Source organism: Pomacea canaliculata, linkage group LG7, assembly GCF_003073045.1.
Source record: "Pomacea canaliculata isolate SZHN2017 linkage group LG7, ASM307304v1, whole genome shotgun sequence".
In the NCBI taxonomy this organism is placed as follows: domain Eukaryota; kingdom Metazoa; phylum Mollusca; class Gastropoda; order Architaenioglossa; family Ampullariidae; genus Pomacea; species Pomacea canaliculata.
In genome coordinates this window covers 6,382,712-6,407,237 of record NC_037596.1, presented here as the reverse complement: position 1 = coordinate 6,407,237, position 24,526 = coordinate 6,382,712, and the positions used below count along the sequence as shown (strand labels likewise).

The 24,526-nt window shown below is 39.5% G+C and overlaps 2 protein-coding genes across 8 annotated transcripts; one reads left to right on the top strand and one right to left on the bottom strand.

Annotated features, from left to right (window-relative positions):
- Window positions 1–49: 49 nt before the first annotated feature.
- LOC112567739 (tetraspanin-1-like) lies at window positions 50–23,017 on the bottom strand. 6 transcript variants are annotated; one of them, XM_025244536.1, is made up of 10 exons: window positions 22,455–23,017; window positions 21,193–21,290; window positions 9,248–9,310; window positions 8,590–8,704; window positions 3,356–3,504; window positions 3,130–3,204; window positions 2,433–2,540; window positions 1,176–1,379; window positions 714–797; window positions 50–298 (listed from the first exon to the last, which is right to left on the bottom strand). In XM_025244536.1, the coding sequence occupies exons 3-10, from the start codon at window positions 9,305–9,307 to the stop codon at window positions 227–229; spliced, it is 867 nt and encodes a 288-aa protein (XP_025100321.1). In that variant the 5' UTR covers window positions 9,308–9,310; window positions 21,193–21,290; window positions 22,455–23,017; the 3' UTR covers window positions 50–226. The 6 variants fall into 6 exon arrangements, with proteins under 6 accessions (XP_025100321.1, XP_025100320.1, XP_025100317.1 ...); XM_025244535.1 differs by having other exon boundaries at window positions 21,193–23,017; XM_025244532.1 differs by lacking the exons at window positions 21,193–21,290; window positions 22,455–23,017 and adding an exon at window positions 12,359–12,432.
- On the top strand, window positions 12,600–23,207 carry LOC112567743 (probable pterin-4-alpha-carbinolamine dehydratase). Of its 2 annotated transcripts, none has more exons than XM_025244546.1 (4): window positions 12,600–12,759; window positions 13,045–13,176; window positions 19,671–19,751; window positions 23,024–23,207. In XM_025244546.1, exons 1-4 carry the CDS (start codon window positions 12,685–12,687, stop codon window positions 23,120–23,122), a joined length of 387 nt encoding a protein of 128 aa, XP_025100331.1. In that variant the 5' UTR covers window positions 12,600–12,684; the 3' UTR covers window positions 23,123–23,207. The 2 variants fall into 2 exon arrangements, with proteins under 2 accessions (XP_025100331.1, XP_025100330.1); XM_025244545.1 differs by lacking the exon at window positions 23,024–23,207 and adding an exon at window positions 20,144–21,194.
- Window positions 23,208–24,526: the final 1,319 nt, after the last annotated feature.

Here is a 24,526-nt window from a genome sequence, read left to right as displayed (position 1 = left end):
TTGCAAAAACATAATAATAATAATAATTTTGAACATTCAAGTGTTGTTGAACATTTTGAACAAGCAAATATTTATTGTGCACGTTTTCCATTTACAATTATTGATAATAATAAAAGTCCAATTATTGGGAGAGGCGTTTCCTAAAGACATAAAAGGTTTTTAAAAAAGTGCATTGGAATTATTTGTTTTTTAACTGTCCTCAGTCAAAAAAAGTTTTCCTTTTGTTTTAAAAGTCTTTTACATCGTCATCTTTCTGGGCAGCACAGAGTACGCAGATGGCAAAGATGAACATCAGAATCTACCACAATATTAAAAGCATTCTGTTAGAATATTACTAAAAGAACTTTGACACTTTTAGACAAACCTAAAGCATTATTATTACAATTATTTCTGTTTTAATGTGTTATTTTATTGCAGGTTTTGGATTTTAAAATATGCAGATAATTATATTGTTTTTGCTGTTGCTTTGTTGTTTTTGCTTGCATATACAGTATACATTATTCTTTGTTCGTGTTAGATGTTGGCTCGTTTGTATTATCTGGAATCTCTTTACTCACTTGAGTTAATATTGTATTTTGTCGTAAGCTGAGCATTATACCTAAGTGTGCATCTGTATGCGTAATCCACCTAATTTTTAAGTGTGCATATAAATATATACTTGTCTTTGTCTGGAAAATGCATGCAACCTTTGAGCTCTTAGTCCTGTATTGTACCTCAACAGCTCCAACAGAGGCTCCAACAGCAATAAGAATGTTTATGTGATCAAGGATGAAATCAACCAAGGCATCGTAGCAACCCTGCACAAAGTGAAGTTCAGTGATTTTCAGTAACAATTGCTCGATTGATTTATCCATTGTCTGATTTATCATATCTGAGATAACTATAAAATCTGAGTAAATTATATTTCTCTTTTACATCATCCTCACTACTGTCTCATTTCTAGTTTTGATTTTCTGTATATCTTTATGCTGTCCGCTCTGTTCTCTTCGTTTGTATACAGACACATACCAAAATTCTCTCTCACTCACACACACACACACACTTAAACCCACACCTGCAACCACATACAGATATTAAAGAAGAAAAGAGAGAGAAAAGAGTAGGATGGCAGCTACAACGATGATGACGACGACGGTAATGATGACAAAAATTGGGTAACGAAGTTAGGCCTCTACTTTGTCAATGTTAGCAGTGGCTGTCGTGGGGGACACGGCACATGAGAAATCGTCTGGAAGCTGCACGTTAGGAAACGACGAGTTGCTTTTGCAGCATGCGATCGGCACTTGAAGATGAAAGGTCTGTCCGTTAACAGTGTAATTCCTCTGCCATTTACTCGCTTTCTCAAAATCTGTGTAGTTTGTAACTCCGCAACACTTGAACTGAAACAAAGGTAAGGATTACGCAGTCTGAAATGTAGTCATCTGACATTAAAGCACTACAAGACTCTTACAAGACCTCCAGGCAGACCTGATCAAACCAATTATGATTAAACAAACTTTGTCTACAAGTTTAAGTAAAAAGGCAAATCAGATCATGGAGGAAAATAGCTACTTTTCTAACTCTAAACTCTATTTTTATCCAGGTTTGAAAGCTCACTAAACTATTTTCCATCTTTTGCGATTACAATAAATGCAGTGGCAAATAATTAAAAATCACATAAATTTCACCACAAATTAAACACTTCAATATCCGAGATAGATGAAGGAACATCAAAGTTTTGTTCGCCACAAATTTCAAGTACATCTTCGTCCTGATAACAACGTGTGAACGTGTTCAAAACAATATTGTTTAAAAAAGTCAATAATGATTTAAATGTATTACAGAATAAATGGAGTTTAAAGCACGTTCCTTAAAGCCTTAGTCTGAAATGATCCTGAATTAAGAAATGATAAACTCATTACAAACCACCTTCTGTAACCACTCAGAAAGTAAATGAGCTAGAGGGCGAGAACTTGCTGACAAAACCATCTTAAAACCATCTTCTTTACTCTAAAACAAATACAAATATTAGGGTACAACACTCTGTTTGAGTGTAGATATGTTACATTATAATTCATATATTTAAAAATATACATGTAAATCAAAACATACGTACTAAGAGGATTTCTTCAATATCAAAGAATTCCAAGATGCTCTAGGATCAAAACAAAGCGACTGGAAGCTGCCTGTCAATGCCTTCGATACAGCGGACGCGAGATGACCCAACGATGTCCAACTGCGCGCCTAGGGGTGGATGTCCTTTCTTTTAGTGTCTCTGCCGAGACTAACAGGAGAACTTTGCAAGAGGCTAAGCATTGGTCTCGGCAGACAGACAGCAGCTCACCTATACACGTCCGTGATTTAACGCATGCCAGGTGGCTAGTCATATGTTTTCTAAAGCCCTCGAGTAACTCGTAGTCAATCTGCGGGACTTCGGAAAAGTGTCAGCTTACCGTTACCATAGCAAAGTTCCATCCAACAGAGACAGCCTCAGAGCTGTTGATTCCTTTATAGTCATCACGAAGAGAATCGTAAAGAGGTGTTCTCATGGTTTCTTGTATCTAAGAAAAAAAAGTAGAGAAGAAAACAAATCCAGACCATAGGGTATAACAACCATTTTAGCTGAATGCAGTAAGATAACAATCTCATGGCAAGCTGTTCTTTATCGAAAGAAAATCTACGGTAGATGAAAGTTGTGGAACTAAAAAGGCCGTATCTTATATACAACGTAAAAGATTATTACCTTTCGGTTAATCATCATTCTATTGTTACTGGATCATGCGTAATCAAAACAAATAAAATTTCGACACCAACCACTACGACCACAGCGACTATGATGACGCCCTAATATTTCTTGTCAAAACTTATCAAGATAGGGTTTCCTATATGTTACTATAACCAACTTGAATAATTCTTTGATAATCAATATTGTGTCTTTTGTTTAACAAATTGTTATTTTATAGTGAATGCGGTTTTGGGTCTTTGCATATTGTCGAATAAAATGATAGAGGGAAGAGCAAACTGACCGAGTACATTTACAACAGCTATGCAGATATGAGCTCGCGTGATTGAGCACGAAGTTGAGAAACAGAGACACAAGGGAAACCAGGATATACATGTCTATTAAAAAAAAAACACACAGCTCCTTACCTTACCATCTATGGTGTAGACGAGAATGATAAATGTCACCTCTCCTGCGATGATAATTCCAAGTATTACTAGATACTGAAACAATAAAACAAAGATGTGATTGCTGTATTTTCAGCCTTCCTGCATAGATGCCTATTACTGAGTAATAGCCATATATATATAAACATTTTGGGAGAAAATTTCTTTTCTCTCCCCAAAGATTTGTGACTTTCAGCTTATCTCTTACCACAATTAGGCACCATCTGATTTTACAGCAAGCTCCAAGACAGCCCAACATGCCAATGATGAAAAAGAAAACACCGATGAGAATAAATGCAAGAGTAGCACTCTGCAGAAAGTCACCGATGTTGAAGTCGGACAAGCTGGATGTTGAGCCTGCAATACACGTTTAACCCTGGGTTAGAAGCAAGCAATCCTTTGTATTAATATGAAATAAGTTCGTACTTGCTATTATCAAGCAGGCGATTCTATTTCAGTCTGAAATATACCCTCGCCTCTCGGCTTAAAGTATAAAGATAATTCTTTATGGCGGAACCTTAAATAGGATTCTTCTCTCGGTTAACATCATGTAAGCGGTGATTTATGTGTGACCCTGAAATCCGTTTTGTTAGCTAGCATATGAGTGAAACTGTACTACAGCTGCTTTTTAGGTTAGCATAGAGTTGGCAATGCTTTATGTGTAAGCTCACAGCGTGACTTCAATCAACGTCAAGGAAAAGTATGATATTAGAGGCGTGTCAGGTGCTTGTTGAGCCAGGTATAGCTCAGGTATGTATTTGATCGTAGAACACCAAGACAAGCTTTACACACACCCTTTTTTTTTTTTTTTTTTTTTGTTTTTTTGTTTTTTTTGATTGATTGTTTTGTCTTAGTCTAATAAGTGGCCATGAAACTCGGCTTATGAGTCTGATGTGACATTTTTTATTTTTGGTCAAGATTAGCGACTGCATCGTGTTACATATTATCAGATTGAAAGTTACAATATGAACTTGCAACGTTTTACATTCTGCAATCAGTTAACGTACGTAGCATTCTATATCCGCGTCACCAACAAGCGACCTGCGTCATGTTACCCAACCATGTGGTCTCCAGGAACATCTTCATCAGAGCACGTAAGCGCGAACGAGGTTTGTTGAGAAAAAGATTAAACAATCCATGACCAGTGAAGGCTTGGAGACGAACAACGCCGTTGTGACGTCGCTCGACTCGCCACACCTAAAAAGTACAGAACTGTAGAGACTGTTCAAGCACTCTGCATAAGCAATGGTTACTATCTGCTCTTTTCTCATTTTCTTCTTTTTATCATTATTGCAGAACAGAGATTAGCAGCTTGTGCTTGTCATTTTTGTATGATACCAAGTAGCGACGGGCGCCATGTCAGTGACTGTGAAAAGCGAATGTTCATGATGCCCTTCTTCCTTTCTGTTTTTTGTTTTGTTTTTTTTTTTCTTCTACTTCGTCTCACCAAAGATAGTCATTAGAAAGATCACTCATCCAAGATTTCCGGCGTAGATAGCAGACGCGAGCGCCCCCAAGCGACTAGCATTATTGCAAACGGAGGGGCTGGATTGCTTGTTGTGCTATTAACTGCACGAATTTTCGCTAGTAATGTCCAGGAGTCTTTTTTCCGCTTCCCGAAAGACGAGACAACATGAATTTATATACCTCGCTTTATTTTGAATTAATACTGGTGCTTCTGAATAAGATCTTGGCGTAAATTCGTCTGCTACACCTAGGTTCATGGCGATTATTTACATTTAATCGCGAAGACAGGTGTACAGTTGTGATCGTTTTATTAGCGTGATGAAGGTATTTCGTCAATTTTTCAGCGCATGCGCAATCCACGCTGATCGGTGGTTAAAGCGATTGGGGTAAGGCGGTAAGCCATTCAGCTGTTTTTACCGAGACACTTAAGCGTAGTGAGGAAGGAAAAGATCACTGCTGTGTTATAAATTGCTGCAATAGTAAATTTTTAAAATGCAGGAAAAAAAGTTAACAAGATCTGCTTTCCAGATGGTGAACCGTGAATACCTAAAAACTCGAGAGACAAAATTGTGGCTATATTGTAGGCGATATGAAGAGAGAACTTTGTGCTGACAGCAAACTCAACAGTCTGCGGCTGACATTTCGTATTGGGATTTTCACACACATGACATGTATTTAATCAGCTAGCTCCCAATATTACATCGTGGGTATAAAAGTGAGACACACAAGTGTCACCTCGACGAGCAAAACAACTGCCTACAGTGTCCACTCGAACTTCTTTGCCAGTCTTGGAGACAAGTAATGTAAAAGATGCGTCAGGCATTGATTCCGAAATAACAGTGTGCGGAGAGCGCAAGAAATATATTAATAAATGTATTATCAATGAATTTTTTATTATTTAAACATTTATTTTCCATTAACACATTAAACATATTACAGGCTTAACAATTCTATGCTTAAACAATTCACACCGTTGCAATATAACATATATAACAATATAACAGACATATAAGGTAATGTATGTCAACATGTATGTATATAAGTCTATAGTCACTGCTTAAACTCTGATCGACAAGCTGCATGTAGGATAGCCACTGTTTTACAATTTTTTACTTTTTTCATTTCCAGGCGTGCATTATCAATTTCAAGTTTTATACCTATGCTGCAGTATCCAAATGAATGGTTGCAACCGGGTTGTGTTTTTTTTTTCTTTGAATCTGCAGGAGTATATGTATGATTTAGCAAGCAGTAAGATTAAATCAAGCACTTCGTCTGTCTTAAAGTTATTACTGCATTCCAATAAAACAAGATGTTCACTTAAAATCATTAATAAATATCCACTAAGCTGTTACACAATTAATATTGTTTTGGTACAGGGACGAATTGCTGGAGAAACAGAAATGTGCAGTGATGGTTTGCCTATTACCTTTAAACGTCACTGATATGCTTGCTAGATCCCATATATATATATAGAAAGAGAACAATAAATAAGAAATACTTTTCGCTACAGTTTTGACGAAAGACCCATGTATCTACACCCTCCCCGCCAAAGAACACACACACATGAAAGAGAGGAGAATTTTCCTGGCATTTGACGAGCCTATCTCCCATCTCATGTAAGTAAATAAAATATATTGTGCAAAACACGCTAAAAAATCGTTGTTTTAAATCTGATATTTATTTTTTAAAAGCCCAGACAAATTATTAAACTAGACATAGTTGTGCTTATTAAAAAAAAAAATACCGCTCATGGATAAGCTACTGTGCATCTTTGGTTGAAACGACGCTTCACTCCTGTCGATTTCTCACTCGGGAAGAAAGGTGTTGATAGCACCCGACAAATGTTCTCTTCGCCAGCCCACAGCTAAAGGTGAAAGAGTCAGACATCGGCAGAACGTGCAGGACTTCTGCGGAGCTTCGCTTTCATCGGTTTGCTTTGTTTCCTATACTGATTACCTCACATTACTACTTCGGCAAGAGCAGGAAACCATTAAAGTGGCTAAGCACTTCTCTTGGATTTAAATGGCCTTTTCTCCATGTTAGTGAAGCTCGTAGACGTCGTCCACAGTGAAAGAACGTTTCAAACCAAGCCACGCACATAGGCTCCTCTCCCGACTTCCGACTAGCGCCTCGCGGTAAGAGAGCTGATTGGATGATTGGATGTCACCGACCTTGATGAAACACCCTCAGTGCACTGTGGAAGCATGATATTACTAGGAAGGGGAAGATTTTGTTGGTGCATAAACGTGGAAAATTCTTCGAAATCCGGTTTCCAATCACTGTCTCATCGATCATTACTGTTGTACTGTTTTGTAGAGAAGAATTAGAATTTTTAAAAGGAAATAAGAAACATTAGAAAGAGGTTGAGGGAGGCCCGGTTGTGGTTGTTGTTAATGTTTGTTTGGTAGGAAAGTGCTTCCTCTTAGCGGCGATTTCGCACTATGTGGGAAGGAAACCGGAGTAAACCCCCGACGCCCAGCCTTGTTAACAGATGTCACAAACAGAGTGTCCTGAGACGAGATCTGAACCCTGAGACGCTCACTGCACTGGTGACAAGCGAGTTTTTTTAACCGCTATATACTCGTTGTTTTCACCCCGTTCTCTGAGGCCCGGTTGTTAAATGGCTGTGAAGCTATAGGAATAGCTTTTGTAGATTTAAGTACCTATGTAATTCTTTGATTAAATCATAACTCTTCTAGTTATTATACATATTAATGCTACATCACTCACGTGAGATGAAACAGAGTAGCATAGAAAAATATTATCATTTAATTACAATATCACTGGATTTCTATTTATTCTACAAAATCCCGACAAATAATATCGCAGTCTCTCCTTGCCGTGTTTGAAATTATCTCCTTTATATGAGTGCTAATGACTGCCGCAAGGAGCGCTCGCCCCTGGCTGATATTTTGATTCACATTAAGGTGATTTCGCCTTATGGGATGGGGGAGGGAGGAAACCAGAGTACCCTCAAAAAACCTCCGACGACTATAGCCCTGCGAACAAGTGTCACTTACAGGGAGTGTCCCGAGACGAGATTTAAACCCTGAGCTTCTCACTGCAGTGGTGACAAGCGAGTGTTTTAACTAGTACACTACCGGGCGCCCACAAATGCCCAACTTAATCCTCACTTTTTGTATAGGGGGCCGTGCCTTATAATACATCACTCTAAATTACAGTTTTTGTTCTCCGCTTCAACCATTTTTTTATAGGGATGATGTTCGTATGCTAAGTCATGTTTTCACAACATGGTGGTTAGTTATCTATATATTTGAGAGACATATACCTACAGTTTTCATATCAGTGTAGAGTGAAACCTTTTGAAGCCAGTTTTAGTAGTAAAGGAAAAAAAAAGCTGTTTTTCACGTCCATGATGCAACATTCCTTGTACCTATCGGGTGGGCCATTAAGTGTAGTTAGTTAGCTTTACAAGAGTTCCCGAAACTTAAAAACTTAGTTAAAAACAAGGAAGAAGAGTTTAACTTGAACCATGCACGACTAACAGTGGAGAACTTCGCATGAGGCTAAGTGTTGGTCTTGGCAGACAGACAGCAGTCCATCTCTACACGTCCTTGGGTTCACGAACCAACTAGCGGTGTTCCTATCAGGACGGGGCGAGGTTACAGGTAGCATTGTTACCCACAGTAGGAAATGCCCCATGTGTTCAATGGCAGGTCCACCACGCTCTGACCCTGTGATAGCAAACAATCCCCCCCTCCTGTGATCATGCACGTAATCTTGCATCTGAAAAAACGGGTGATACATGAATAGCGACAGCCCTGCTAGCCATGTCGTTTTCATTCATTTCGTGATTTCTTCGTCATCTTTCATTCCTCTTTGTTCTACTTGTTTAAGACCACTTCACTCTTTTTTGCCATCTCGTCTGTCCTTTGCGATTAACCTATTAGTGACGCATATTTGACGTGTATATTTACGATACATCGTAACTGTCAAGCTATTGCTATAATTTACCTGATTTCTCAAAATACTCTTGGACGACAGCGTACAGGGTCTGAAGACGGTCGTCAAGAAGGCTCGAACCGAAACGTACCATGCACCCGACGATCAAGAAAACGATCCCGAAGACCTGATACAATTTTTAAAAAATAGCAAGATAGAGTGCGCCACCTGACTTGACTTATTTTACCATACTACTGGACACTTGAATACGCTAGGTTTGGGGATAGAAATGAAAGTGTTCCAATGCAAAGAAACATTACCCTATAGCACACATCAAGACGGATAATGTCAACATCAGTTGATTGGTTAATTTATATGCACTACTTGGGAATATTGAAAAAAATTCTTTTAATTTCATTTAAGATAGAAAAAGTAATGTTACTCATATGGCTTATGAAGACTATAATGGCGTGTGAAGACATTTTTGAAAGTGGGTGATTTTAATTTTCCAACTGCTTTACAATATGGAAACCAAACTGATACAAGCACTGATACAGACCACAAAAAACGTATTTTAGCCAGGTTACCTTTTCTTCCGAGGTAACAATATTTTAAGTGCCATTCCTGGCCAACAACTTTAAAAAGAGACAAGGGATTCGCTTGCAAGAGTAAACAGACAGACAGACAGACAATTAATCGTGACTAATAAAAACATGAGATGTGACCTTACCGCAAATATAGTGTTTATGATGACCAAAACACATTGCGCGAAACTCGAACACGCATTCATATTCTGAAACATGAAAGAACATTTACCAGACATTGTACTGTCTTTATAAAGGGGGATAGCATCCAGCCCTGCTTGGATCTGAATCATGACTTGATGTTATTTCAGATATTTCTAAGTGAGGTATTCTGCTAAGGCAAACTGAGGCCGAGTCGTTTACATTCGCTGTTAATTTCACTTTTTGTAATTTAGTCGAGTATTAATTTCTCCAAACCCCTCTAATACTGATGTAAAAAACTTTTGAATCTGTATTTTTGTTTTAATATCATGTTTCTACGGTGAAAAATCATTATGCATTTGATGAGGTTTCATATCTCTCCCGAGCCATGTTAAATTTCTCGTCGCTGCAAAGTGTTCCTTCTAATCTTAGTTTCAGTTCAGTTCAATTTTCTCGCAATTAGCAGAAATCATCAAGGCATGCAGATTTTACACTCGAAATCCCTTGCTTCCTGTACAGTATCCCTTTGCATTGTGATGATTTGTTATGCATGTACACCGACGACGCTTGCTAGTCGACAAATTCCTTCACAATGACTCAGACAAAGACAAAGGAAGAAAGGGAAAATATTTTGGGCTAGTACATTAAAGTCTTTGGATTGCATTTGAAAAGCCATTTCAAGAACCAGAGTATCAGGGCCGTTGCCTAGAGCGACCGCCGGGGGTAGCGAATACTGTGCGTCTGTGCCTGTGTGTCCCTGGGGTCTTGGTTGTCTGAAGCTGTTGCAGGACCACTTTCGCCTGTCGTCCGTTGCCTGGGGTGCCAGTGAGCTAGGGACAGTGCGTCGGAAAACATACTTCCAACGTCGTCACCATCGTCATTGCCTGGGGCAGCGGTGTGTGACCTGTGATCTCCGCCAGTAGTGTGCCAAGGCAATTCTGCGACTATCCACTACTGGTTGTCGAGGGGCAGCCTGTCGCGAGGACACTGCTGTGTTCCCAGCTGTGTCCAAGACTGGGAGGTGCACGCTTCCGGGGAAATGCTGGGAGGAAAGTGTGTTTTATCCTTTTTCTTTGTCTAATTTAAAACGACCTTATGGCAGACTGTGTATTCAGAGACCCATATTGAGTCTCATATTATTCAACCTTGTTTTTCTGCTTGATTATAATTTTGTTTGCTGTGTAACTGTGTTGTCGGTTGTATTTGCGCACACGGGTGAGTGTGACTGTCAGTGTGTACGCGTGCGGACATGCGAATAGGCGGGTGAGTGGGTGTGAGAGGGTGAAAGTCGGGTGAGCGAGCCATTGAAGTGTTCCCTTTCCCCTCGAGTGAGCTAGGCCAATTCTTCTCCCCATCTCGTTCGTCACAATGATGCATGGAAAACTCGTTTCCCTCTGTAACTGATGTACAGTGATATTAATGTGCTTCTATAAGATCTTGTCGACTACCAAAACAGACATACGTGCTGCATGGGTGAATAAAACGAGGTTCATGACTGAGCCAGTTTGGTCGAACTATGTGTGGATACATTTGGATTGTCAGATGTGTGGATAAACAGAGAGTAGAATATATCTGGAAGCATTTTGTCCATGTCCAGCGCTATTCCGAAAAAAGAAACACACCGATATATGCTTAATAGTCAGTGACAATGTTCGCTTGTTATGCTTTCCACACAGTGCTGGTAACGCCCACCATCGTAGCTAGGTTATCCTTTCTAAAAGTTTCTCTAATTCTCAATAAAACTATTGTTGGTTTTTTTCAAACAGCATTTAGTTGTACTGACATTTCCTAACTTACCTGAGACTGGCAAGCCATATACCGCTGGGGTGATTTAGTCCTACAAAGAAGCTTCTTGGCGGGCAGCGTTAGTCAGGAAGTAGGCAACTGTACTGATGTCTCTTCAAAGTGCACAAGGTGGCAGAAAGAAGGTCTATTGTTCATAAACTCAGCGTGCGTGGTAGTTGTAGTGAATAAACAAAGCAAAGCACACTACTTTGCTTGACCGGTTGTAGACGATACCCTGTTAATGCTCTAGAGTTTGACTCTGATGACCTGGTTTTCTCCTGTACTGAAATCACGAACCAGTATACACGTCCGTGACTGAAATATTATATTCACCGTCTACTCTTTCTTCCTCATTGCTGGCTTGTGTAATCTGCCCTCTCTTATCGAATGGCTGCTGGGTTAGATATGTGAGCCACTCCAGTTGACACGTTTATGAGATTGTGCGAAACGAATGCGAGAAATGAACGAAAGTGTACAACGAATGATAAAAAGAGAGCAAGGTTTGAGCAGGCATTTAGTTTGAAATTTTTAAAAGGGGAAATGGTTTTGATCACATAAATTGATAATATTTCATAAGGAATGCCTGTGTCAATGTATGATTTCATTGTAATACTTACTGCTACCCAGGAGTGTGAATAGGTCATATGTAAATATTTTATGTCTGTAAAATGTTAAATATGTAACAGTGTTTAAATAATCCCTGATGTTTCATTGCTTGCGTTAATGGCTCAAAATTCAGCCATGCTGCTCAGAACCGTCTTGAAAAAAAGATGGTTGAGTTTTCATTAATGTCTAAAAAACGAAGAGTGTTTTGTGTTTTATATTTAGTGAATTTCATTTTATACAATTTTTACAATTAAACAATATATTTTCTATATTGCACTGAAAATATGACAGTGCATGGCTTGATGTGTTAATACCCTTTTTCTTTTAATTTTACCCTTTTTTTTAATAGTAACTGGCTGTAATGTCATCTTTTTTCAGCTAAAGATTTCCCCCATTTCTTTTGTCTTTCCAATTGTAAGCAAACGCATTTTTAAACCACAGTAACAGATGACATGGTGAACCATGATGAAGGGTAGTGTATTACAATACTGACCAAGTTTTCAGCTGTTTGCTGTGTTTGTAAATATCTCTCTTGAAACTGGGTAAATTGTAATTATCTGCACAACTCAGTTTACATAAATATATATCCTTGCCATTTTCAAAAAATAAGCAGCTAGTCATTATTCTGGTTCACATTAAACGTGCAATACACCCTATGGCCTAGAAAACAGTTTCTACTTTACTGAATGAAATTATATTAATGAAATGCAAATACACTGACTGACGCAAATCACTATTATAAGCAGTCGTTCTGCCATGTTCCGGCTGCTGAAACACTAAGAACTGGTCATTAGGCTCGTCTGTCTGCTGGTGTTTACTATACTGGCTGCTGAAAGCGAATACTGCAGGCACTGAGTAACGCTCTTTAGTTATTCTTTTGATCTTGGCAGATCTCTGCAACACCAACTATTCACATATCTTATGCTGTAATCGTATGGGTAGTAGCTTTTTACTTTGTACTTGTGCAGTAATTCTTACACGTTCGAAAATATTATCGTCTGAAGTAAACGCACTTTCGAAAGTAGTTTGCTAGCTTTACATTTAAATCCAAATGCTGCTTGTCTGTTTACGTAGTAGCTTTAGGGAGAGGATTCGTGTGTTCTGCTCGCGAGAGATAAACAAAATGGTTTGTTATTACTTTTAAAGACTATAATGTTTTATTCTGACACAATTAGTTTCTATTGTATAAAATTATGGAGCTCTGGCTTTCACAGTTATTGTAGTAAAGTACGGAATGTAGAAATCTTATCGATTCAAGCATGTTTTATCGTCTCTCATCTAGATCTTGCATTATCACTAGACGCACATTTTGTAATCTAATACATTAAGTTTCAATGTAATAAAATAATAATAATGTTGGTTTTCGAGCATTTTGCTATTCTTTCCATTCTTAACAAAGTATATTTTGCAGGCCTTTAACAACGCTAAATTGACCGACGAAGTAAGGGAGACAACCCTATCGCCGCTGAAGGAAAACGGTTGGAGCGTAACAGATGGAAGGGATGCAATTTACAAGGAATTTCAGTTCAAAGATTTTAATCAGGTAATAAAAATTGAGAGACAAATTTGATATCCTGAGGCCAGCGGACCACACATTCAGCCAATGCGTCATATTTAGTCACATGATAGTACAAGCTCCAAGGTTTCATTTCCACTGATTAAAAGCCCCACCTCCCGATTTATCAAAGGCACACAACTTCGCACTCCACTCCCGTCTGTTCAATTCGCTTCATTCCCATTTAATGGGATTGTACCCAATACATCGGCTTAATCACATAATAAAAAAAATTCAACTTACTGGGAACGACCATTGGTCTAATGTTGTAGCTAATAAGGCTGAATCTTTGCAAAAGATTCTTACCTTTCTCCCACTGCACATACTACAAACAAAATCCAAGAATTTCTAGAACCTTCAGGCAAATCGCACATTCAACCACTCAGTGGGCACTCATAAACAGCAAGAATAAATGGTGATTTAACACTTTCATCCAATATATATCGTGGAGGATACATTCATTATTTCTTTCCAAAACAGCAGACCACTTTCATCGGCCCACAAGAAAAGGTGGGGGGGGGGGAAGGGGGAAGGCTGTGGTATTAAAAACTACCATAGGACAGGAAACATTCATTCTCCAGTACAAATGTCATCACATTTATTTCTATAGACCCCATATAGGTGGATATCACCCTCTGCTGCTGGTCCCCTGATATCAGATTCGAACCAGAACTCATTCACTGCTTATTTGAGCATACTCTAAAAGATTTAAGCAAAAATAGATTTCCAAAAACAACAAAATAAGGCATTCAGTGTCTATCTGCATTTCAGAGTAGTCTACTGTAGAAATTGAGAAAGTGCTATGCAAATTTTCCAAGAAGTGAAAGATTTAAAAAAATGTCTTTATGAATACAAATGATTCTACTTTTCTTGTCAGAAGGATTTAGAGATATGAGAAGGATTTAGAGTATTCAGTTTTCTAAAGCATTTTATTTTTTAAGGCATGAATTTAAGTTGGTGTATGATTAACAGAACATGCTGCTGTTGGTCAACAACCTTTTTGATGTTTAACCAATGACCTAAAGACAACAATGGATAGGATCAAATTAACCATGCTAAAACCAAACTGACCACCCACTGCCAAAACGTAACTGGACTTTTACTTCAAGAAAACTTGACCATTAATGAGAAACTGTTCATTATATTATTCATTTCTAACTAAGCCATGTATTCTCTCATCTAGTGCAAACTCTCTGTGCTGTGTTTTAGCTTATTTGCTGGCTCCTGCCATGATTATTTCTCTGAACTTCTCTTCCCTTATGTCCCAGCTAGACAACTCCGCTTCTTGTCTGATTACCATCTCCTTACTATTCCTGTCACCAGAACAACAACATATGGCTGCATGATTTTTAGTTACTGTGCAGCAAAATAATAGAACTCTCTCCCTTTCCATATCCACCACCTATCCACTATTGAATCCTTAAACATCACTCCTAACACTATTTCCCACAATGCTAGTCCTTACCACCTACCCACTATTGAATTCTTTAAATGTACACTGAAAATGTACCTCTTCCTTAAACATCACTCCTAACACCAGTCCCCACAATGCTAGTTCTTTTGAAGACCTTCTCCCTTTTCCGCTTATTTCTACTTCCCTGCTCGTCTTCCTTAGGCAAAATCATGATACTCTGTCCTTGTTACCAAACTGAGTAAGTTAACAGAGGAAGCAGAGAAGACTGGCTTAAAGTTAGTAATTTCGAGGTAAAGGACCTTGTTAATAATCCCACATACATCCTGTTATGCTTTTTACCTCAATTTTAAAAGTCGCTTTGTTGATGATACCTGCACGAAGACATCCTTATAGCCAACCACATGTGCTGTAGTTTATGGAGGAGTGTAGGGTGTCCCAACAGGCTCACAAGAAGGCCCAGTGCCTTGCCTTTCACCACCCCACTTCTGAAAATGTAATGAATTTTAAACACAGTGAAGCTCAGGCTCATTTTATTTTTAAACAGGCAAGGAAACTTTGCGTGGCAGAAGTTTGTGTCCTCATTGTCCTCCAGCACCACTTCCCAAGAGTATGGGTGACCATGAAAAAGATAAAAAGGTTTCAGGCTGGCTTGATAGGCCATTTGAGGGTTGAAGACTTTGTCCTCACACAGGCATGAGATGTTGCTAATTCCTTGGCATCCACCATTGCTCACAACTCTTCTTCTTCTCACTACTCTCCAGATTTCCAGTGCCTGAAGTCTGTTCAGGAATCTTCCGGCTGTGACTTTTCTTCAGACAACTCCGAAAAAATACAATCTACCCTTCTCGCTCTCTCTGAACTACAGCAGTCCTTTCAGAAGTGTAAGGACTATGCACCGGGCCCAGACAACATTTTGTATCAACTGCTGACTTATTTTCCACAGGTCTCCCTCCTTCTCCTTCTAGATTTTTAGACTCTTAAGCTCTTTGGAGCACAACCTTTTGATTATTTTTGCCCTCCAAGCTCTTCTTTTCAATAAGCGGTCCGGTGGCGCAACGGTTAGTGCCTGTCACCAATACAGTGAAGGTTCACTGCCCAGAGCTCATTTCTCGCCTCGGGCACGCTGTTCTTTCTTTCTCTGCACGAGGCATCTGTTTACAGGGCTGGCTGCCTTGCCGTAATATAGCCTCAGTTGCTGGCACCGCGTAAAACACCAATTTCCCCCCCCCCCCACCTCTTCTTTTCAGTGATTTTGACCAACCTCTTGTGGTCCAGTTTCATAAAATTCATGCAGCTTTTGTTCATCGTAGCAAGGACATTGTTTTTATTTGGGCCCCTGGCCAGTCTGGTATCCCAGGCAATGTTCGAGCAGACCAGGCTGCCAAGGCTGCATGTCAGTCTCCTGGCAAATTACACTCGCTAGTATCATCAGACTGTAAATCTATATTCTTGGCCTATGTTTACTCTGGGCCAAAATAAACTACATGCCATCCTTTCTTATCTTTCCGACTGCATACCTTCATGCCATCCTGTGTGGTGGTCCTTACTAGATTAAAGTTAGGATGCACCTATGCCATGCAAGGACACCTCTTATAAGGTGTACCACCACCAGTTTGTCCATGGTGTAAAGGAAGTTTTAATGTAGTGTACGTTTTGATTGTTTGTCCAGAGTATACGACGGCATTTTTTTTTATACAGCAAATTCTTTGTTTTCTTTGTTTAGGTCCATCCCATTGACAGCAGTCTTTACATTTTTAAGGAGGATAGGACTCTACCATCAGATTTAAGAAAATCTTATGTCCTGATAACTGTTATCTCTTGGGTTTTTGGTTTGTTGGTTTTTTTGGGGGGCTTCAACACTCCTTTTTACATTTTATCCACTCTTTTACATTATTGTTTACATCTTGCATTGGCTTTTTTTTAAATGTTATGTGTTATGGTTATATCACTTGAGGGGTTTTGTCCCTAAATTTTTTAATGTAAGATTACTTTTTGTTGCCGTGATATAGCCTTAGTTGCTGGCATGGTGTTAAACATAAACACTTTTCACTCTCTTCATCCCAAAGTCTCTTATTTATTTTAAAACTCATGCTATTTATCTACTCCCCCTCTGAACATTCTCGAAAAACTGTCCCCCACATTCCCACACTCTAATTACTGCCATTTGACCTCGCTGACCATCCTGCTAGGCATGAGTCCAGGTGTGCGCCTATAAATCTTTCTAGCTCTGCCACCCTTCTCTGAACAGTTGAACATCCCACACAACACTCCACCAAACCACCATCTGGGGCACCCAGGCGCCCCTCCACCATCACAAAAGGAAGAAACTGAGCTTAACATATTTGGCAGGAAACCCAGAAGGGGTAGGGAGTGTTACAGGTGGAGTTAACTATAATGCTGGCACTGTATAAATATATATGTGGAGGACATGCAATTCATGGCACCTAATTTGGACCAGAACATGCACCTTGGTAGTTCATTAAACAGTCTAGGATTTAGTTCGCAGAACATGCAACTGGGAAGCTTGTAAAGCAGGTGAAGCATAGCAGGCATTTTGAGAATGGCTGGTAAAACTAAGCTGCTTATTCTCCCACTTGCTCCTCTCCTCCTTTTTCTGAACTGGCTATCCATCCGCTCTCACATTCAGTACAAACTGTCAATGCTTTTTTAATTTCTGTGCGGGCTCCTGCCCTGATTATTTCTCTGAACTTCTCTTCACCTATGTCCCAGCCAGACAACTACGCTTTTCATCTGATGATTTATCCTAACTATTCCTGTCACCAGAACAGCATATGGTCATTGTATTTTTGATTACTGTGCAGCAAAACAATGGAATTCTCTCCCTTTCCATATCAGTAATCTACCTACAGTTGAATCCTTCAAATCTCCGCTGAAAATGCACCTCTTCCTTGAACACTACTCCACAGTCCACATAATGCTCAACCTTTTTCGCCCCCTCCCCTTTCTGCTTATTGCTACTTTCCTACTTGTCTTCCTCTGCAGAATCACGATATTCTCAGTTCTTGTTACCTGGTTCCTCTTTGTGCTTTCTGTATTTGTGTCATCAGTAACGTTGTTAATTCTTCTTTCCCTCATATACTGTCCATGTCTCATTCTTGTTTTAAGTGCTAAAAGCATGCTGCTTACAATGGATTACTTTGCTCTCTAATTGAAGTCAGATTTCTTCCATTCTTCAAACTCCATTGTCAGTTATGTTTTAACAGTGTACAGAGGTGAGTGGCAGAAAACAGCTTTAAATTCTCTTCTGATGATTCATCATGCATCTAACATTTCCAGACTTTTCTCTTTCAGTGGTACAGTACTTATATATATATATCAGCTGTTCTCAACCTTTTACTTGTGACGCCCCCCTGACGAACAAAGGTACGTCCACGTGCCTTCCTTAGCCAGCAATGTAAGCTAATTTCACTAATACCGGTGTAAGAAACTTAAAAAAATTACCACCTTCGCGCCCCCCTTGTAAGCATTTAGCACCTTCCCCCAGGGGGGCACGCCCCACAGGTTGAGAACCGCTGATATATATAGTAGTATAAGAGTGTTTTACGATAATGGTAGGTTGTCCCTTTCCCAATGCACAGTAACCAATGGTGGAGAGATCTCTTTAGTAGTTTAGGAGTATAACGCGATGAGCCTCAATAGTATCTAGGTATTGGTACAATTGTATGTGGGGGTTACTTGGTTATTTATTTTTAGATCAAGTCCTTTAGTGTGACTATTGGTCATTTTTTCATCAAGTTATAGTTAAAATTATGGAGAGTGGTTTTAAGTTTGCCCTGCATTATTTGTTGACAATCAAGAGCCACATAATCTCTTTAGGCATTGTAGTGCTTGCTTTTCATTAGTTCACTGCTCCCATTCTGTAACTGATATAAGAGTGGTTTGATGCAGAATAAAACTTTATCCAAAGCAGAAGTGCTGTACATTGTTTCTTTTCTTCATTTAACTTTTAGTCTTGTAAATGTTATTTGTAGTGAAAACTTTTAAACTCAGAAACAGTTATACTGTTTGCAGAATCCTTAATGGTTTGAATCTGGATTTTATTTTAAGACAATAGTATTTGAAGAGAAATAAATTACCTTAAATGCAAGCTAAAAGACTTTGGACACCTGTAGTTCTGTTTGGAATATACATGACCACAAAGAAGCCTTTTATCTGTGTGCTGTATCTGTTTGGATATCTTTCTGAAAAACAGGACATGTTTAAAAATATACCTTACTGCTGTAAGGTGAACTGCATTTCACAAAGTTGTCTTGTAGCCTGCCATTTATATCCTTCTCTATCTTATACAGTCAAATCTCCCTACTATGCCACCCCGCTACTATGCCACTCTCGGTATTATGCCACTTTTGATCGGTCCCGACTATAAATTCAATGTAAAAAAAAATTTACTATGCCACCCCCTGCTCTCGCTACTATTCCACTTTTTGTGTGATTGTTAAAAGACACAAGTTGTGAAATTCCGCGCAGTGCTCTATTACTATACTGTATGGTAGTGTGGGTCATCGCAGTTAGGTGTATGGAACATAGCACGCACACAGGGAGGGTGGATGGCAATGTGGGGGGGGGGGTTGTGGTCGCTGGCCGGGTGACAGCCACGTGACAGAGGGAAGGTGTGAGGGGTCGACTAGCGACAGATGCAGGTGCGCGGATGTGGTTGGGAGGGGTGGAGGATGAAGAGGTGAGGGGGAGAATGAGAGGAGACAGCTAGCGAAGCCGACGATTCTTGAGAGCTTTGGACCAGACCTGGGCAAAGGCCTCCTGTCTCTGACCGGCCAGCCCGCCAGTATATATACTATACATACAGTATTAGGTAAAACTGAGTTAACTATATTAGTCCGGCCCTCTAAAACCATCCCAATTTCTCATCCCTTGGGAAAATTAATTGCCCACCCTGCTTTGGACTGACGGGTAACTTGAGCAAATAAAGCCGTTTTTACGAACCCTCTCTACTTTGCCACTCTCGCTACTATGCCACTTTTGCTCGGTCCCGGTAGGTGGCATAGTAGGGAGATTTGACTGTATTATCATTTTTTTTCTTATCTGACAGGCCTTTGGGTTCATGACTCAAGTTGCTTTAAAAGCTGAGAAAATGAACCATCATCCAGAGTGGTTCAATGTCTACAATAAGGTATTTCGATGCTACATGATTTGCATATTGTTGACTTATGTATTGCAAGGAACCTTTTGGCAAGTAATATGAATAATAAGAATATTGTTTATTGGCAGATTGACACTGCACTTGGAATATGACTAAATGATGAAAATAAACAAAAGAAAGAATAATCATGTATTTATGCACAGACATACACATTCCCCTCTTCCTTGTTTGCGTTCTTTTCCACACTCCCTTTCTATCATTCTATTAGATTATTATTGTGTGCGGTTCAGTCTGTCAGCCAGTCGCCCAGCACTGACACAAGTGTTTTGCACTATGCGCTGTCTTTGTGACATGGACATGTCTATGTTTTGTGATGACTTGGGAACTGAACTAGCCCTCTGCCCCTCAACCTTTGCTGACAGACTTGCATCCTTCTCTGCTCAATGCTGGAAGCCCATGCTTCTTCTGTGTGTACCCAAGTTCATCCCAACAAACACACACCATGGTTCCTCAGCATTCTCGTTGAGCTGCAGGGAGCTAAGGTGGAGCATCGATGAACTGAGAGGTTGTGGTGTATGTCTGGGTTGACTGTCTATAAGTAGATGCTAAATGCTACCAAGCGCGAAGTCATTCACCTTGTTTATTTGTCCAAAACTGAATTACTCCGTGCTCACATCAGTACTTGTTCACTGAGTAGGAGCCTATTTACCTGCAACCACCTGGGCTGCTTAAACATGCCACAAGTGCCCACGGTCATTGCACCTGCTTTACAGCCTGAGGCTTTCAGTGAGTTTTTGGTAATAATAATTTGTAAAGTGCATACTCACATTCCGAAGGAGCATGCTCTTAGCGCTTAAGAACAAGACCGAAACTTGCACAGCATACAAGGGATAGGAAAACAAACAAATAACATATGAATTATAAAAGAAGAAACAACTTTACTAACAAAGAATAAAATCAAATACAGAAAACACAAAGAGGAATAAAATAACAAGAACAAGAGCTAAGAGTAACATATTGCACAAGGAAGGGTGTGAAAAAGGACCAGCTTTATGGGAAAGATTGTTAGGAGTAATGTTCACGGAAGAGGTGTGTTTTCAGTGCATGTGTAAAGGATCCAAAAGTGGGTAGGTGGTAGGTATGGGCAGGGAGAGAGTTTCATTGTTTCACTGCAGAATGACTAAAAATCCTGTAGCCATATGTTGTTCTGGTGACAGGAAAAGTAAGAAGATGATTATTAGATGAAGAGTGTTGTCTAGCTGGGACATAAGGGAAGAGCAGTTCAGAGAAATAATCAAGGCAGGTGCTGGCAAATAAAACACAGCACAGAAAGTTTGTACTAGACAGAATATGACGGATGGTGCTGATCTTACATAGCTCATTGAGCTGTAACTTGTTTAGCAAGAGTCTGCAGTACAATGATTACCAGGTTCCTGATGAGGGACGCAAATGTTATGTTGGTTTCACCCACCTTGATGTGATTTGGTGGACAAAGGAGTGAAGATAGATTTCTTCATCACGAGCATAGGAGGGCTTCCCTTTTAACATCGTTGTTTGTTACCATCCAGTCTGTGATTTCGGGACAGAAAACCATGAAACCCGTCAGCATGAAAATTCAGATCGCTTATTTTGCAGGAATAATAACCCCAAAGGTTCGAAACTTCAAAGTGTGAATAGAATATATATCAGATGCGACCCCCTTACCCTCATCGACTGGCCAGTAATTTTCTTCTTTAGCAATTACCCAATTCACGCTCTCACAAAAACCATGCCAAAAAAACAACAACTCACAGAAAGCCAGTATTACCATATGTATCATCCATTTAGTAGGCCTGGCTTCTCGTCCTAGCCTCTCTCTGGCTAGGTGATTAAGCTAGCCCACTCATTTCTCTTATACTTTTCCGTTTTCTCCCTTACCTGGCCCTTTCATCTATATTCTTCTGAACGAACATTTCCCTGTCATACTAAAGCTTTATCTTTCCTATCTTCTGTCAACACTGGTCATTCTCCTGTCTTGTTGACAACTTGTTTTCACAGGCTTGTGTCGCCTTTAGTCAGTGAGTGTTGCTGTGATCAGAGTTGTGAAGCACATGTCGCCATTGAAGTGGCAGGAGTTGCTGCTAGGTTAGTCTCAGCATGTGTCACTGTGAGTAGACCTTTTGTATAAACTGTAAGTAAAGTTCTTTTGTTTGAATATCATCAACTGCAAAGACTCAGTTTCTTGGACAACTACCAGGCTGTCTACATACCTCATTGAAAAGCATCAGAAAGTCCAGAACTCAGCTGGTCGTCTAGTTTTCCAGACTCACAAATGTGAATGTGTCACACTACTTCTTCACTCTCTTCATTGGCTACAAGTTAAAGCTAAAAGCTCCCAACTCTATACTGTGGATTCTTTGAAGGCTAGGAGCCTTCACTACTTTACTTAAATCTTGTCTGTCCACACCTCCGCCCAAAACCTTTGCTCCTCATCAGACTCCCACATTCATTTCCTCCCACAAAGACAGTCACGTACTGACAACAGAGGTTTTCCTTCTGTGCTGCTAAGCAATGGAACTCTCTTCCACATCACATTAGCCACTAAGGCTACATTCAAATGCCATCTGAAAACATATCTGTTCACAAAATACTAACCCTGACTTACTATTCTCAACTCTGTGGCAATACTGTCATGTTAACCTTAATGTAACGACTCTATCTTACACTGTTTATAGTATCAACATCTCTTCATACCTTCATCCATTGCTTTACGTTCTACTATTGTGCCTCATCTTCATGTTGTTCAGTGTCCCTTTATGTACCTTGTTTTTCACTGGCTGTTATCTTTCATTTATCATTATTGGTCTGTGCAGAGAGTGCGATCTATCTTGGTCATGATGCTGCTTCATAAGTAATGCTGTGATAAGTTCACATTATTGTTATCAAAGACACAGATACTGCCTCACAGACTGCAAAAGGACACATTGAACTAGTAGTGTTAATGACACAAGCTAAAGCAGAGTTCATGAAGGCTGTTGCTTCAGCAAAGAAACTATGTATCAACTAGGAAGCTCTGGCCCAGATGTCTAAACCTATATGCTATGCTTTCCTCTATTTTACAAGTATTATTGTCAAAAATATAATTTAAAACCTCTTTTAAATATATATGTGTGCTAATATTAAACCATTTTTTTGTATTGCCCATCAGTAAAGGTATGTTGAAAGTGATTACACATATTCTAGAACTAAGGTTTAATACTCAATTTTACTTACTTGCTTTTGAAACTGAGTTCTCTATGTCCATCACCTTCCCTTTTTTACAGGTTCAGATAACTCTCAGTTCTCATGATGTTGGAGGTCTGTCTCTCAGGGATATAACTTTGGCAAAATTTATTGATGAGGTTGTCAAGAATGCCAAATGATTTTTCTGGGAAGAATATGCATAAACATTGTCCATTGGCAGTGACTTGGAAAGTACTTTGGTCATTAAAATTGGTTTTATGTAAGGAGGCGATTGTTTTTATTTGGAGCAAGGACGTCATTGTCATATTCAGCCACTAAACCAAGATCCTTCCAGACAAGCAAAGGTCAGGAGCTTTAGGTAAATTTGGTAAAATCACTGAGAGGTTAAGACTTCTAGAGCTTAAACACAGTCATCAAATCATCTTAGTCATTACCCTCCATCCTTACATAAATCAAAATGGCTACTTGGCCTTCTTCAAATTGTTTGGTCCACAACCAATTTGACTTTATCCAACTGCCAAGAAGTCTAAGTATCAACAAGGCCAGAACAAGAATGTACTCAGGCATTGACGTAGGCAAAGACTATGACTTAATAAGCCTGGTTAAAGTTGAATGGGAAGCACCACTTAGCTTAGCCACCAGATTCACTTTGATTTGGAGAAAATGTAAGACCCTACCTAACGTTAGGGAAATCTTCAACCCCCAAGCTAAAAGTAAATTTGCTGCCCAATATGATTGACTGTGTTGTAAATACTTGAATTAGAAAAATCAAAGAAGTGCTAGGGTGAAAAAGTTAAAAGAACATTCTTAATCTCTGTGACTAAGGTAGGGGTTTCAAGAAAAAGTAAAAAGAAATGCTGAAGCAGCTACAAACCAGTGAATTATGATGCCAGGAAAGGGATGAAAGCGGCTAGAGAGAACTGGATTGAGGACCAGTTACAAAATGGAAGAAATGAGATGACAAGTATTATGATGAGGAATAATAGCATAAACTGTGAGCTGCTTGTAGAAAGAGTAGCAACAACAATTTGATCAAGTCACCAAACAAGTCGCAACAGTTAAGGAAAAGTTATTTCAAAAAAGCAAAGTGCTTGATGATGTAGTCCAACTGAGAGAATGTGGTGTAAATCTCCAGGCAGATGGTAAGCATAAAAATTAGACACAGAAGAGGGATACCAGTGCAATAACAAATGATTTATGATTGAAAGAACACGTGAGGGGACGTGTGTATACAGTGAGTGCGAGTAGTGTGCAATTGAGGATTGAACGCGTCCCTGACACTGGGTGGTCTGGTGTGAAACACTGCGCGTCTTGTAGTAGTATAGTAATTATAATTGGCTGTCCTTTCCTTGATTATCAATTCTAAGGATTTTTGACCTGTTTCTGCCAGCACTGCCAGGTTTGGTGTGTATGAGGATACTCCTAATACTACCTGCTGGCACTTGCGGTCTGTATTGTAAAGATAAGAAGAGTGGTGTGTAATAAAGAGGTTGGTTCTCTCTGATGACAAGAGAAGGGGACAACTGCGTACCGGCAGCAAGAGGCGTGAGGCAGCGGCTAGTAGAGTCTGAGAGCAGCCAACA